This window comes from Phocoena sinus, chromosome 1 (assembly GCF_008692025.1).
Source record: "Phocoena sinus isolate mPhoSin1 chromosome 1, mPhoSin1.pri, whole genome shotgun sequence".
Lineage (NCBI taxonomy): Eukaryota > Metazoa > Chordata > Mammalia > Artiodactyla > Phocoenidae > Phocoena > Phocoena sinus.
In genome coordinates this window covers 171,240,307-171,257,409 of record NC_045763.1, presented here as the reverse complement: position 1 = coordinate 171,257,409, position 17,103 = coordinate 171,240,307, and the positions used below count along the sequence as shown (strand labels likewise).

Here is a 17,103-nt window from a genome sequence, read left to right as displayed (position 1 = left end):
AACTCAAATTACATTTTTCAGATTATAAAACTCTTCCTCTGAGAGGTCTTCATGAATCCTCTAGACTGGGTTGAATCCTCCTACTATCCATTACAACAGTTTTCTACATCTTATTTTCAGACTTATGGAAATCTTTTTTTTTTGTAACTTTTCAAATTGAGGTATAACATAACAATAAAGTACACAAATTATCAGGGTATACTTTGATGGACACACACAAAGTAAATCCACATGCATTAACACTTTTCAGACTAAAGCATAGACTAATTCCAGACTCTCAGAAGGCTCTGTTTTGCTTTCTTTCACTTATTATCCCATCTTCTGCCTTCCATCATCACTGATTCATTTTCCTGTTCTTGAAATTTATATAAGTGGATTATTAGACTTTTTTTGCTTCTAGCTTCCTTTGCTCAGTAATAGGTCATGAAATTTATCCATATTACTATTGTGAGAATAGCTGGTTCATTTTTATAGCTATACATAGTTCATTGAATTAATACATTACAATTTGTTGTCTATTTTTGATGGAAATTTGGGTTGTTAACAGTTTTTGATTATCAAGAATACAAAGTTCCTAAGAACAACCTTGCACATGATTTTTGGTACACATATAGATGCATTAATTTTGGATATCTATGTGGCAGTATATCATTAGTCTATTTTTGTTTATGCTTGTGCCAATGTTATACTGCCTTACCTACTGTAGCTTTACAGATAGTTTTGATATGTCATAGTGTAAATCCTCCAGCCTTGTCCTTCTTCAGTATAGTCTTGGCTACTCTTAACTCCTGTCCTTTTCCATATAAATTTTAGAGTTAGCTTGCCAATTTTCACCAAAATCCTGAGATTATGACTGGAACTACATGGATTATACAGATAAAGTTAGAAAGACTTGTTAATGATATTAAATCTTCAAATCCATGAACATGAATATCTCTTCATTTATTTAGGTCTTCTCTAATTTCTCACAGTAATACTTTGTAGTTTTCAGTGTAGAGGTCTTGTATTTTATTTTATTTTTTTTACTAGATTTGTTTCTAAATCTTCTATGCATTTTGGTGATATTATAAGTGCTACTTAATTTTTTTTTTCCTTTTCCACTTGCTTTTTGCTATTCAACAGAAACATTTGATTTAGGCATATTGATCTTTACCCAACATCTTTGCTAAATTCACTTATTAAATTGGATAGCTTATATATTATTTTGATTCTTCTATATATATAATCATCACATCTGCAAATAAAGACAGTTTACTTCTTCTCTGACATTCTTAATGTATTTATTTTTTTGCTACATTGCTCTGCTAGTACTTCCAATACAATGTTGAATACAAGTGGTGATAGTGGACTTCTTCGTCCTATTCCTGACATCTGGGAGAAAACAGTCAACATTTTGCTATCAGTAGTTTTTTATAAAAATATATTTACCAGGATATTTCATTCTTAGTTTGCTGAGAATTTTATCAAATATATTTATTGAATCCATAGAGATAATTTAGGAGGGTTCATCTTTATTAGGTTAATGTGGTAAATTACAGAGATATTTTGGCCTTACTTTCTTCATTATTTTTTTCATGTTCTATTTCATTAATTTTTGCTTTTATTTGTATTACTTCCTTCTTTCAAGTTTGGAGGGTTTTATTTGCTTTTTTTTTTTTTCTGGTTTCTCCTTGAGTTAGAAGCTTAGATACTTGATTTCTAACTCTTCCTTTTATTTTTTTTCCTAATATATGCGTTCAAACGTTCATAGCTTAAGATTACCATTTACTCCTACAGGGACGGAATTGAAACTCCACCTACTTAGATCCTAATTTAGCTATTATTTTAATTCTAGAACTCCTAATACATTCTAATTCTCTGTTTAAATTCTGCATCTTTTCATTTATTTTATTCACAATTTTAATCACAGTTATTTTAAAGTCTGTGTCTGGATATTATATATATATATATTTCCAATATGTCTAGATTACTTGAAGATCTGTATTTTTGTATTTACTAGATCCTATTTTTTGGTATTTCTGGTAATTTTGGATTGAATAGCAAACAGCGGGTATTGAAAACAATGTAGATTCTTGTTGATGTTACCTTCTTGCAGCAAATATTTAAATTATTCTGGCAGACAGACAACTTTTACTCCACCAGCAGTTGAGATGGGTTGAGGATTTACTTCCTGCTTTGGGATGACCGCTCTACTTCTCATTTGCTCTCACTGCTAGAGTTTCAGCTGAATGCCTGCCATATTTACCAGGGCCCCTCCTCCTTGGGCCCTGAACTCTAATTTTTTTTTTTTTTTTTTTTTGCGGTACGCGGGCCTCTCACTGTTGTTGGCCTCTCCCGTTGCGGAGCACAGGCTCCGGACGCGCAGGCCCAGCGGCCATGGCTCACGGGCCCAGCCTCTCCACGGCACGTGGGATCTTCCCAGACCGGGGCACGAACCCGCGTCCCCTGCAGCGGCAGGCGGACTCTCAACCACTGCGCCACCAGGGAAGCCCTGAACTCTATTTTTTTTTGCCTTTCAAGCCATGTTTCCCCTCTGCCCCTAACACTGAAATATAGGAAGTAAGAAATAAAACAGAAGGAAAATGCAAAGATAAATAAAAAGCTCACACAAATGGTTTTTCTTATTTCTGTGATCTTGATCCCACCAGGCCTGGCACTCCTAATTACACAGTAATGTCTTTAAAGTACCATATTTTTAAGAAATTTTTATCCAACTTTTAATTTTTTCTCAGCAGGAGGATCTTTTGAAATACTTCACAGCTGGAGTCAGAAATCACTTGTAATTATTTAATTACATGTTTGATGCCTGATTTCATTGCAAGCTTTCAAGCTCCCTAAGGTTAGGGACTGTGTCTGCCTTACTCAATACCCTTTCTAAAACACCAATCATAGCACCTGGCAAATGCAGTGCAATTGAGAAAGATTCACAATACACCCACTAAGTGACTGCGTCCCTCCACTTAAAGGCAGAAGTAGACAGCAGAGCCAAAAGGTTTGAAAAAAATTTGCAGAAAATAGAAGGGGAAGCCTGTTGAGAAATATTTAGTTTCTTTGTATGTTTAAAAAGATATGATAACACTACTGTTTAGGGACACATAGGTTGAGGGTTAAGAAAGCGCTCTTGTTTTGAAAATTATTGATAATCTTGAAGGAAGCATTTACAGGAAAGAAGTGGGCAGAAAAAAATGTAGATTGAGGAGTGATTGGTAGATGAGAAAACCTGTAACCATTGAGAAAGTCTTCTTTTTTAAGAGGACTGATGATGAGGAAAAGATAAAAAATAGATTTAGATTTAGAAGCACATGTTGAAATGTAAAGGTAGCCACCAGAAATGCAGAAACGAGAGGTAGAACATCTAAGCCTCTAGACAGAGAAGAAAGGCAACTAAAAAAAAAACCAAACAAAGGTCAGAACTTCATAGACTGAATAAAATAAAGTGAACGATCGGAGGGATATGAGGTAGAGGTTATAAAAGAATATCATCAAGATTTATGTGGTTTAGGCATATAAAATATATGAATGAATGGAACAGCACATAATTCAAAATCCCAAATTTTAAAATGTCAGCCATAAATGCATATATAATAATGACCATTATGATATTGTGTGCTAATTCCTGCATTGAAACTTTACAATAATCCATTTTAGAGATGAAGAAACTGAGCTGGAGAGCGGGGAAGTGACTCATGCAAAGTTAAACACCAGCGTGTAGAGGAGCCAGATTTTAAACTTGGGGAGTCTGACTCCAAAACCTGCACTCTACCACTGCCATTGCTGCCTTCCTTCTGAACTAGAAGGTCGACGTCAATACCTCCATTGCCCTTGAAATAGAATTCAATCAATTTGGTGCTGTTAATCCATCCATAGCATTGATCACTGCTGTTTATAAAGCACTTTCAAGATTAAAAATGTTTTTTATTGTACTATATATGTTTATTATGACTGTCATCCTAAACCTATCGCAATAAGCCCTAATGATATGTATAGGTAAAAGTGTCAAAATATTCATTAACCTCAAAATTTAATAAGCCTAAGGAGATCCTGTGTCTAAGACACGTGCAACATCTTGTTTCCAGCAATACCATGTGACAGCTGCAGTGGGACAGAAAACGACTCTAGCTATAATAATCGACAGAGAAGTAACTTCACCAGCAACTAAGGGTCATTAATAAGAATTTTTTTTGTCTCTAATACTATATAGCTTAAAACATACTTTCTTACACATCTGAGGCCAATAGAGACTAAACAAATTGAGTTATCACTCTAAACTGTCAATACTTCCAAAAAGGTAGCTCTCAACATTTTGTGGTGTATTCTAACGCATTGCAAATCTCATCATTAAGTAATTCTCATAGCTAAGCAATCTTTCTTATGGATTTTTCATTTTCTATCTAACTAACTCCTTTAGTTAATTCTCTATTCAACATTTATTGAACATCTAGTACGGATCCTATGATGTGCAAGGCACAAATGTTATAACTGAAGAAAACAGTCATAACTTCAGCCTTTTGGGGATATAGATAAGTGAACAAACAATTGTAACGGCATGCGATAAAGGTTAAAACAGAGATTCTTGGTTTCTGTGGTAGTAAGTTAGAGAGGCCCCTAACCTAGGTTTGGCATGGAGTCGGGAGAGGTTGTTGGGAGGCTATTTAAAGGAATAGCTCAGTTGACACTTCACTGATGAGTAGGAATTAGCCAGGTAACAGGAAAAAGAAGCACTTGCAAGTAAAGGCAGGCATTTCAGGGAAAGGCATCAATATCTTCAAAGACCTGGACATTCAAGAGAGTGTGGTAGATTCAAGCAGCTGGGACCGAAAGATAGCTGTAGAGCTGGAAAGTAACACAGGAGGTATATGAAGGGGTGAGGCTGAACGGTAAGCAGGGAAGCAGAAGAGACTTCATGCAGGGCATCTTTACGAGAAACTTTTGAAAGGTTTTTAGCAACACGATAAGAAACATTAGTAGTTTAAAAAATAGCCTGTAAAAGAATGAAACTTTTGATTTAGAGACCCACACATAGACCTGGACAAGGAAGTAGCTATAGGACTAGTGGATATTTCCAAGACATGTATCAGAGGCATAATGGCTAGTGGAGGACCAATTGATGGAATGTGAGGAAGGGAGTGAGAAGTGGTATTCAGGGACATCTCCCAGGTTCTGTCTCAGGTACCCAGTTATATTCACTTTGGTAAACACAGCAGTAGACACAGAAGAAGGAACGTATCAGGGGAAGGGGTGGATGTGAAGAGATGCAGAAGCCAAGAAAGAGGCATCTACAGTTGTTTTCCATTTTCTGCCTTGGTGGATGGAAGGACCATTATTCATTCTCATGAACTTCCCATAAGTCCTTATCTTTCCTTCATGAGATTCTCCTAGGGCCCATTTTATTTGTGGGGATGACATGGCCACCACTGCCAGAGATGACTTAAATGACCCGAATGATTAAGCAGGCATTTCTTCCCCCTTCGGCCTCCTCCTGCACACCTTTAGAGGTTGCACTTAAGGTCAAAGAACCTCCAAACAGAGACTGTGCCTCAGTCAGGGGAATGTACGTAACTGAGTTTCCTTTCTTGAAACTCCAAACCAGCCTGAGGGTGATGTTTGTGAGCTTCCTACAATGTACACACCTTAAATAAGGTCTTCATAATATTTCTTGAAATGTCCCCACTCCGAAGGAACTCTTAGTGCATGATCTCATAAAACATTTCTTCAGGCCACTAGAATTCGGTTTTGAAAGATCCAGAATTTTGACAATGATATTACTGGAATCCTTTCTATCTGACTGGAAATGGAGTTAATCTTTGTTTTTTTCCCCAAACATTTTAACGTAAAATTACATGTGTGTTTTTTTTTCAAATTTCTTAAATTGATGTATAGTTGATTTACAATGTTGGGTTAATTTCTGTTGTATCACAAAGTGATTCAGTTACACATATACACACATTCTTTTTTATATTCTTTTCCATTAGGGTTTATCACAGGATATTGAATATAGTTCCCTGTGCTGTGCAGTAGGACCTTGTTGTTTATCCATCCTACCTATAATAGTTTGTATCTGCTGATCCCAAACTCCCAATCCTTCCCTCCCCCACTCCCCTCTCCCCTGGCAACCACAAGTCTGTTGTCTATGTCTGCGAGTCTGTTTCTGTTTCGTAGATAAGTTCATTTGTGTTATACTTTAGATTCCGCACGTAAGTGATATCATATCGTATTTGTCTTTCTCTTTCTGACTTATGAAGTTAATCATAATACTTTTTTATGGGTGTTATATTTAACCTAACTGATACAACATAGTTGTAACTATAGATCTTTAAATATTTTAGTTATTTTTTCCCAAGAAAATGTATACAAAATTTTTCACTTTATTAAATCAAAAAGCAATCAGCTTCATAGGTGCTAGTTTCACTATCACTGCTGACCACTATGATTCTTTTTCTGCTTGAAGTTCCTCTTTCTACTCATTTAAATTGGATGAAAGGAGAACTAAAATTAGTCCTTTTTTTGATGCAGAATGTCATTAAGAGACAGAAACATTTTTCTTTCGCAACAAAGCCTTAAATGAGATTCCAAAATGGCCAATGTATTGTAAGAAAAAGACACTGGGTAATTTAAGTACCGTAGGTAAATTTGAGACTACTAGGAAACCCAGGGACAGGGTGGAAAGCCTGTGTTTGACAGTATGGCACGAGTGTGTGAGAACACACGTACAGTTGTATAGCAGGCAACAATACATCTTTTTTTGGTAATAAAAGAGATGGGGAAAGCAGATGCTTTAAGCTGGTTAAAAGAGTGTTAGCAGCTAACAACAGTTTGTTTCAAGGAAAAGATTATTCTATTGTATTGGCATGGTCAATGTTGGGTTGACTTTCTGGCCACCTAAGGCTCTGCTGAGCAGAAAAGATGCTATTTCAAGACACTTTCACTTATCAAGCATTACCACCTACTTTGTTGTGTTGGTTTCTCTCGTTTATTTTATCTGAGCTCCTTTCTACTTATCTTTAGGCTTCCTGGCATTAGGGCGGGAGAAAAATGTATCATTAATGATGAAATTATGTTAATATTATTTTTTAGAACTAGACTTTAGACCAGGGATAGGCAAGCTACCAGTCTGTTGCCCATTTTTGCAAATAAAGTTTTATTGGAACCTGGTTACCCTTATTTTTTTTAACATATTGTCTATGGATGCTTTCATGCTACCATGACAGAGCTGAGTAGTTGTGACAGAGATCTCTTGGCCCATAAAGTCAGAAATACTGTTTGGACCTTTAAAGGAGAATTTTGTAACCGCTGCTCTAGATTGACTTTGTGAGAAGTTTACAAAAAGGAAAGGGTTCTTCATGCAAAGGCAAATTTGCAATTGCATTCATTTTGACCACCTGAGCAATATCAAAGCCCCCAAAAGGTCTAAAAATTTTGGCGAGAGAAAAATCCCTGTGCTGAAATGATTATTTTGTGCAATCTGAGATAAAATTCCAAAGTGAAACAACTTACTTCCAGACCAACCCGACCATTAACTTTCCAAACACAAGGCAACATTACAGAAATGTGCTTCAGAATTAGTCACCTTAAAGATGCAAGGTTAAAACAAATGCAGCCCTTGTAAATTGGCCTTTCTGATGAAGTTGATGAATGCGGAAAAAGCACGGTCCTCTGCCACCCTTCAGTGTCATCTGAAAGCATTTCCTAAGAACTTACTTGGACCTCTCTACTAAAGGTAATAAAAACTAAACAATCTTAATATTCACTTCTGAATATCTCTAGCTATCAGAGGTTAGTCTGACTTCTGTTATTCTAAGAAGATATGTATTTGGATCCTTGTCTCTCTCAGTCCATAAAGGCGAGCTCAACCAGACAGTCACATCTCTTCTGATTCAGTTGCATCAGAAATACCCATGGATCCTCGGCATTGCCCAAGACCCACTTCTTTACTTTGCGCTCAAGTTCCGTGTTCTTACTCTTGCCTTTGTTTTTCTATATCATTATTGCCTGTTTGTTAAACTGCTAGGCCATATAGTCGATTCATAGAGCTGCTTTTCAATAAGTGTGGCCAAAATCTAACATCAAAGCTTAAAGAACTTTGTGGTTTAAATGTGCTTTGAAAAGACTTGGCGTTTTATTTAGTGGTTTTTTTTTTTTTTTTTCTAAGTACTTTCTGGCAAAACTACTTGCTCCCAGTCAGAGGAAAACAAATAGTGGGACACCAAGGGTGTTGAAGGTCAGAATTAATATGCTTTTACTAATTAGTGTATCTGAAGGAGTTTGCCCTACTTATACCTGTACTGTAACTGCTTAGAATCAGCTTTCCTTTAATGCAGTGTTTTAGTGCCTCAGTTCACTAAAAATAATACAAAAATAATAAAGCATAAATATCATACAGTAAAATGTAAAATATACGCTTTTAAAAGATATTGATTTGGGGGGTTGCATTTCTCTTTTCATGGGTCGGTAATTAATTGTATTTCTGGATCATGAGGCATTTTAGTTCAGCCATTTTGGGGAAGGCAAATACGAAGAGACAAAAATGTAAGACAATCATTTGGTGTCCTTGAACGGCATTATTATGAAGAAAGTGTACAGAGTTCTCATCTGCAAGATATTCAACATCAGTCATCACATTTTTCATGAAGACAAATAAAAGGGAATTACATCCAGGTGCACATGTGTGTTCATCTCCCCAGTGGGTTGCTACAAAGATCTCCGCAAAGGCAGTTCCTGATTTCTGGGCAGGGTCACCAGTAAAGGCAGTTTAAAAGGCTGGTGTGATTGGCGTCCGGATACTACAATAGTCAAACCTTCCCCCAAATTATCATGGACCTGTTTTCCACTAATAGGAAAAACAAGTGACAAGGAGAGAGAGGGTCACCTTTGGAATGCCAAACTGAGCAGTAGTTTAGTTTGCTGTTTTTACCAGCTTCCCTTTGATTACTAGCGAAATTCTTTGTGTACGTGGATTTACTCTGCATTCCTGAAAATAATAAGCAAATTTTTTTTTCTCTCCAGAAACAGGGTGATAGCTCCTTCCTGTTGTAGGTGGGAGGGATGCTCTATTTGCTATTCCTGTTTTGGAAGGACAAAGTACTGTTAACCCCGTGTAATCAGGGGACTATTTCATTATGAGTGTTCACATGATTTTCTAGTTCCAAGATCATGAAATTATGTTGAACTTGTGTCTTCTTTACACCCTCTGACACAACTCAAGAACTGAATATCCATTTTATATTGAGTAATTTCCCCCATATCACTTAAGTTATCCCTAGAAGTTAACTTATTCCCATAAATTCTTCAGATTAGTAGAGAGAAAGCTTACATTTCTGTAAATCTTAAATTGTGAATATATTATATGAAAGAATCATAAAACAATTAAAAATCTAAGTGTTTTTAAACTCACAGATGCCTTGGTGATAACTTCTATTTTGAAATTTTGAGGCTGCTTAAATAACCTGTGCTAACTGATTTGGAATTTTAGAAGTTAAAGGAATTGGCCATTCAGTACAAGCCTCAGTTTCATAGATGAGCATGATAAGACCCAGAGGAAAGTAGTTTATATAGTGTCTCAACACTAGGTAGATTAAGTTAACTGTTTTCAATAACAAAATTAAATATCACATTTTAATATAGAAATTGCATATTACTCGTACCCCAGATACAACATTTAGGCAAACATATCTTGTATGTGCAGCAGCAGACGAATTAATAGAATGTTGATTTTATGAATTGCAGAAGACTTTTAGAAAATCTCCTGTCTCATAGTAGGCACTTAAATAAAAATAAATATTGAAAAATAAATATTTGTTCAATGAGTGATAGCTGATAGCTAATGTTTAAAGACTATAAAGTAATCTGTGTGGCAGATACTGTGCAAAGTTCATTAGGTGAGCTATCTCCTTTAATCCTTACCTACCTGCTAGATATCAATATTGTAAGTCGTATCATTATGCCAATTTGAAAGAAAAGGAGACAGAGGCACACAGTGATTAAGTGGTTTGTCTAATTACATTTAACTAATAAATAATGGGGCATAGATCTGAAACTCCTGTTAGTCTGTTCCCAAAGCCCTCATCCTTAATCATAACGAAATGGGGGAGTTATTTATACTATGATGTAAATGACTGATAATACACCCTTCCTGGAAATTAGATTTTTGAAAGAACACTCGTATCAGAAAGGAAAAGCGATCAAACGTTGATCCCACAAAAGATTCACCTGGTTCATTTTTCGGTCCCAAAAGTAGATTTTGACAGAGTACATTTATAATACTAAGCTTACTGATTTATACAGTAAGCGACATAGACATATATTCATATGTTTGAATTGTTTTCATTCTATCATATGAGGTAAAATATTTAAAGCAAATATGGAAGAGGGGGGAGTTATATGAGAGATTCTTTTCTTGAACTGTAATAATGAGATAGTTTATACCTAGACTTTCAACATATTGCTGTGACCATGGAATGAATGTATTTACAAATCCTGTCATTGATGGGTGAACTCTCACATTTTTTCCTTACATAAAATATGCATAATAATACGCATCACTGTATATTTGTTTTTGAGTCATTTGATATCTCCATTCATATTTCAGGAATCATTTTTAGTTAGAGTTTGAGATTCTGAAATGAATCAAAATAAAAGATATCTTAGTTCTTCTTATAACTATTCATTTTAAATATAATTCATCATCTTAGAGATGATCAGGATTTGCTCATTAAATTTGCCTTAGAATATAAAAACTGCATGAAATTTATAGGAACGTGAGTTGAAAGCACTGTCTGACACACAGCACTTCAGCCCACTTAAAATAATTTTGTTTGATGTTAAAAATCTAGCTTTAGGCACACTCTAGATTTAATTGCTACAGAAAAAAAAATCTTATCCCCAGATGTCTTTGGAGATGCAAGTAATAAATAATGCCAATACTATTTCTGTTTGCTACCTGAAAAGCCAAAAAACCGAAAGACAAATCCAAAAAGTTTAGCAGTGTCGAGTAAGGTTTATTTGGGTGATCATTATTTCATCTTCCATCCTCACTTATTACTTTTAGATACTTATTATTCCACAACTTCCAAACTACTGTCCACAGAATTATCCCTCCCGCTCTGTGGCAAAGCACCAGCTTTTGAACCAGAAGCTTCCAAATTCACATTTCACCTCCAAAATTCAGTAGCTGTGGCACCATGTGGCAGCCAGTTATTGGAAACTCACTTCCTCATGTTCCATGAGGGGGAAAATATCTACCTTCTGATGCTGTAGAGGGATTGGATGAAAGAATATACAAGTAAAACAAATGCATGATGCTAATAATACATTTACCTTTCTACATAAGAAGATCCAAGTTGAAGGAAAGCTACTGATTGAGTTGGTTTTGTAAACTTGTCCTGGTTCATTAATTGGGGAAATTTTGTTAAACCATAACCTGGCTCAATAAAAGTATCCAGCCGAATCTGCCAGGTGAGCCAAAGGGTCAGACCAATAACTTGATGGAGACCTGGTTACTTTAACAGTTAAGAGAGACTCGAAAGTAAGCCAAGCTTCTCATAAAAAGGAGGTAGCGAGGCCCCAGAACATGGCTGAATGCAGAAGAACTGCTTATTCTCCAGGAATCGCCAAAGCTCTAGGGAGTCGTTCAAGCCCAAACTGTGATCTCCCTGTCTTGTCCTTCAAATGCTGTGGACTCCAAACACATTTTCTGTGCAGCTGGAGGCTTTGTTATAGACAGAAGGATCCTGCTTAGTGAGGCCAGTGTTTACGGCCTAACTTTCTTAAAGAGGAATTTGGAAAACTTCCCAGACCCTGCATCTGCCCCTAGCCCTTGCACCTCGGAGTCTGAGGCCGGCTAGGGAGACAGCACAGACGACTAAATTTATTAACAGCCGACGGGCCACTCTATCTTTCACGGCAACAACAGTAGGTGATCCCATCAAAAACCTGTCTGCTGGCTAGCCAGCAAATCCGAGCTGACATGCCTGCCGCAGCGAGACCCAGATGAATGGAAATGAAGGCTGTTTCCTCGAAGAAACACATCACAAGCCAAATGTTGGACCAGGAAGTCAGTTCTAGTTCCAGTTGAGAAAAAGTCTTTGACTTTTTATCCATAGGTTCTTTCTCAGATACTTATGTTTTCTTTTCCTCCCTTTCTTTGACTTTTACGAATATTAAGTAGAAGTCGAGTGTTTTAGGGGAGCTCAATGGCTGAATTTCTAATACTCAGTGAGGAGTTGGATATACTAGTCCAGTGGTTAAGCGTGCATTAATCTTAATATATCACAGCTAGAACATAATCATGATTCATTACAAATATACATCAGCAGCCAGCCTCACTTAAAAGCAAATTATTTACCATTTTAAGTAAAAATAAAATATGTGAGCTACGTTTTATAGTTCAAATTCCATTTCATTGTCCTCAACATATGCAGCATTGGAAAGACTAGCTATTTGCTCCAAAATGACTTTCTCATGGATTAAATTAATATCATTATGAGTTTACAGAGTAACATACTATATACTTAAAAATTTTTTTAATGGGAAATAAAGTGTGTATCATGAATAATTAGAGTTTTCTATGTCTGTAGTGAAATAGTGCTTTAAAAAACTGTAATTCATAGAGATAACTGGACTTCCAGAATATTGTAATACCAGTCAGACCAGAAATTGAGTGAGACGTGTGAGGTTGGCTCACACAGTGAGGATCGGATCCTGTCTTTATTTAAAATTTTTATATTTTACTGGGGATTTTTTTGCATTGATTTTTATTTGAAAAATATTGTATTAAAATATTATTTACATGGATTACTGAGTTTTGGGTGCCTTTAAATTTTGTGCCTCACTTGCCTTACTCTACTCCTGACCCATAGAAGGTATGCTTTCCCTGAAATTACTTTTTCCCATAATGCTCTCCATAGAACATGGGGTATTAACAGTTTTTACGCTTTAAAAAGAAAAAAGCTACATCAAATAAGTGTTAGGAATAGTTAAACAAAGTTAAGTAGCTTTCTTATAATTCTTTTCAGAGACCGGAATAAGCTGACGTGTACTGAGAATCTCCAATAGCATGGGGGCATTTCTCAAACTCATTTGCCCACAGAACTCTTTTCCACAAAGGAAGTGAGGAATACTCCGAGGAACACATTCTGGTAAATAGCGTCCAAGCGTCAATTCCAGCACATACTTTGATCTAATAAGACTGCCTTTTCAGGGAATTCCCTTGTGGTTCAGTGGTTCAGACTCTGTGCAGGGGGCACGAGTTCGATCCCCAGTTGGGAACTAAGACCCCACACACCACGCAGTGTGGGCAGAAGAAAAAAAAAAACCAAAAAACAGCACTGCCTTTTCACATCTATTATATATATATTTTTTTTTCTTTTCTTTCCTCCACTTACCCCACTTATTTTTTTCAGAATACTGAAGAGATAAATATGTCGACACAATCAAGCTAAAGTTATAAAAGGGCTACATTAGTATCTCTATAAACAGGTGTAGTAAAAATTCATTGTAAAGACATATCAAAAGCATTAAAAACACCCCAGGGCTGAGTGCCTCATAAAGAAAGTGATATCAAGCACACTTACCGGTAAAGTCTGTATTGACTGGGTGAGTGGAGCTGGGAAATCTATAATATCCATTTCCTATGAAACGAGTTCCTTTCATCATTGTGGCCCTAGGAGCTGGTAGAGCTGCCTGTCTCCTTTCCAGCTGATATGTAGGAGAGGGTCCATTCTGTTCTTCAGGTGCCTGCCACCTAAGATGGATGGTTGTACTGTTGATTCCTTCAACCAGAGGTGGCCTCAGTTGGGCTGGTGCTAAATATTAGAAAACCCTTGTTACGTTCAAGAATTTGGCTCCTATCTCTAGACACAGATATGCACACATATGTTCACATGCACCTGTGTACATTACACTCAAAATCAAATCAATTATGGTCTCCAGTATTTCTATGGTCTAGGAACTGAAAACAGAGTTAATATTAAATGTGACTAAACGAAATTTTGAATTTTGAATACACTCTTATCATTAAACAAAGTTTTTTTCTTACAAATAATTTCTCTATTCTTTCTGGCGACCTGACGGATACTACATATTATAGTCTGTTGGAGCACCACCCAGATTCTCTTTACCAAGCAGATGCTTCATTGCTCTAGCTTCTGTGCCTGTTGGTCTCTAATGGCTCATGGATTCTCCATTTTCTAGAGAATACCCCTGTCCTACCCAGGAGCTACAAGATCCCTTGTGAATCTTGCAGCCGGTGACTACTAAGCTAGCAGCTACCGATCACAAAGGGCAGAGTCCCTTGTCTTAACATGGTATCGAGTCAGGGCTGCAATTCACAGAGGCCAAGCAGGAAAAGGAAATGGTTGAAATGGGCTAGTTAGGGAGACAAGAGAAAGTGGGGTTTGAGAAAAACCGGTGAGCGGGGCGGGGGTGAACAGTCACTAATTCGCGCCAGCCCACGGATGATTCAGGAATGACAACCCAATGTTGTCAAATCTTTTATTTTGTTACCTAAAAAAAAATCATTTTATGTGTAATTTTCTGATTTTTAAAGCTTAGCTACTGGTCTAAATTAAAACAAACAAAAAAACAAACACCACTCTGAAAGCCAAAGCATCCACGGGAAGGAACGAGCCTGTGATCTCAGTGGTTTGCAAACTCCTGTCCAGGCACAACAGACTCAGGCAGCCTCGGGGGCCCTGGAGTGACCACAGCACTCCCAGCAGTGGCCTGAGCCTTGGGCAGTGAGGGCCCAGGGCTCACACGCACACTGGGGCCACGGTGCGCCTTGAGGTCCAGGGACACTGGCATTTCTTTGGAGCCTCCTGGGAAACCCCAGGAGTGACAGCTCTGAGACTTCCCCTAAAACCTACTGGAAACAGATCAGATTAACAACTGAGTTGCTGAAAATGAAGACCTGTTTCGATTTTCATTTTCTTAAGCAGTTGGGTTTGTAGGACGAGATTCATATCCACTCGAAGTGTGTCACCTGGGTTTGAGGGGTGAAAATGAAGAAAGGAACACATGTCATAATCGCCAAGTCTATTTATTGAGGACCCAGACTAAGGCTGTGGATCTTAACTTACACCTGTGTTAACACAGCCTTGTGCAGACACAAAGTTTTTGCCTGTTTCAGTAAATGTAAGATAAAATGGTGTGAATACAAAAACTAATATTCTTAAACCAAGAAAGGCAATTCACCTTAAATCAGCTTCGAACAATGACCATTTGTTACTTTCTAGAAAGCTTGGCCAGCTTTCCAAAGAGAAACAATTCATTGTGATTCTATTTTCATTTTTAGTAAAGAAGAGAGGGCAGTGAGTAAAAAGTTCATCAACTAAGAAAGATAATTAACAATTCTGTTCATCTTCCGCCAGTGTGAGCCATGTGATATTTTTATTCTTATATATACGGATCTGTAAATTTTATGCATGATTTCCTTTAGTATTCTTTACCAAAAATTAGCTAAATGCTGGGTTCTCAAAGATTTCATTCTACAAGCTATGATCCCTCTTCAGAATAATCCAAAACAAAATAAAAAGCTAAGCCATGCAGAAATTTCTTCTCCCACTAAGCACATCTCCAGAGTTTGGAGTTCCATCTTTGTAAAATTTCAGGAAGCCATCACTGGCTATTAGCTTAACTGGGGAAGGAGGACTGCCAAAGATTTCTGAGTCTTGGGGTCAGAGAAGCAAGTAATGGAGGACCGATTATATTTTTTTCATTTGTTTAAAATTTTCTACTTAGGAGCAGACAACAGGAATTTTGAGCTTTTCTGTCACTTTCCTGTATTCCACTTAAGATTCCCTAGTGATCTGGCACACAAAGACTTGAACTTTTTAGTTTGAAGAATAGCATCTATTCCAGTGATATCCAAATATCATATGATATCGCTTGTATGTGGAATCTTAAAAAAATGACACAGATGAACTTGTTTACAAAACAGAAATAAAGTCACAGGTGTAGAAAACAAATTTATTCTTATTTAAAAGCAGCTACTTTCTCAAGGTCGCATTTGTTTGACATCTAATACTCTTTCACTTTACTCCAATCACCCATCTGGATGGGGATAATGAAAATTTGTACCACTACTGTATTCAGAATCCTTTCCCCATTGATGTATCATCGAAAATCACTTCTTAGTCAGGAATATGATTTCAGAGTCAAACAAAACAAAATCAAAGGAATTCCAGCAACTCAGTAGGTTTGCTTGTTTATTTGTTTTGTTTGATTGAACGTCTACTAAAAGTGAGAGCATGCAATTTTTAAAATATGACAAAATGATTATAATCAATGAGGACACATGCATTGAGAATCCACTAAAATTAATGCTGACTATTTAAAGTCTAACAAGTCGTGGAGCGCTTCTAGATTCACAGGGGAATTGCTCTGCTGAGCAATTATACCATTCTTAGGAGGTCAACCACAGAGAACGAGTGGAACTAGAGTATGTACATGTGTGTGTGTTTGTGTGTGTGTATTTTATTTACTTGCTTAAAAAAAAAAAAAAAAAAACAACTCTCAGCTGGTGGGTTACAGTTTCACTTTTGAGTCAACCCAGCCCACTTGAAAGGGTGAGTACCTACTCAGTCACTACCTTCAGAGTTCCCCTAAGACCAGAGAGGAACTTTCAATCAATTAAATGAGACTGGTCTCATATACATTCACAAGTAGAATAATGATAAGAAAAACAGATACTCCTGAACTATTAAACACATACACACAAACACAGACTCACTAAGAGACAGGTGAATTAAAGATTATGGCTCAGATCATCAAAGTGAAGGGATTATAGGTATACATTTGTTCATCACAAGACAGTACATTAAGAGACAATATGGGGCTTCCCTGGTGGCGCAGTGGTTGAGAACCTGCCTGCTAATGCAGGGGACATGGGTTCGAGCCCTGGTCTGGGAGGATCCCACATGCTGCGGAGCGAATAAACCCGTGTGCCGCAACTACTGAGCCTGCGCGTCTGGAGCCTGTGCTCTGCAACAAGAGAGGCCGCGGTAGTGAGAGGCCCGCACACCGCGATGAAGAGTGGCCCCCGCTTGCCACAACTAGAGAAAGCCCTCGCACAGAAACAAAGATGCAACACAGCAAAAATTAATTAAT

The 17,103-nt window shown here is 37.1% G+C and overlaps 1 protein-coding gene across 1 annotated transcript in view; it reads right to left on the bottom strand.

Annotated features, from left to right (window-relative positions):
* Positions 1-17,103, bottom strand: part of USH2A (usherin) — an 815,986-nt gene that overhangs the window by 577,329 nt on the left and 221,554 nt on the right. Inside the window, 1 exon segment of the mRNA XM_032639255.1 lies at positions 13,569-13,799. Coding sequence (XP_032495146.1) covers positions 13,569-13,799 — 231 coding nt within the window.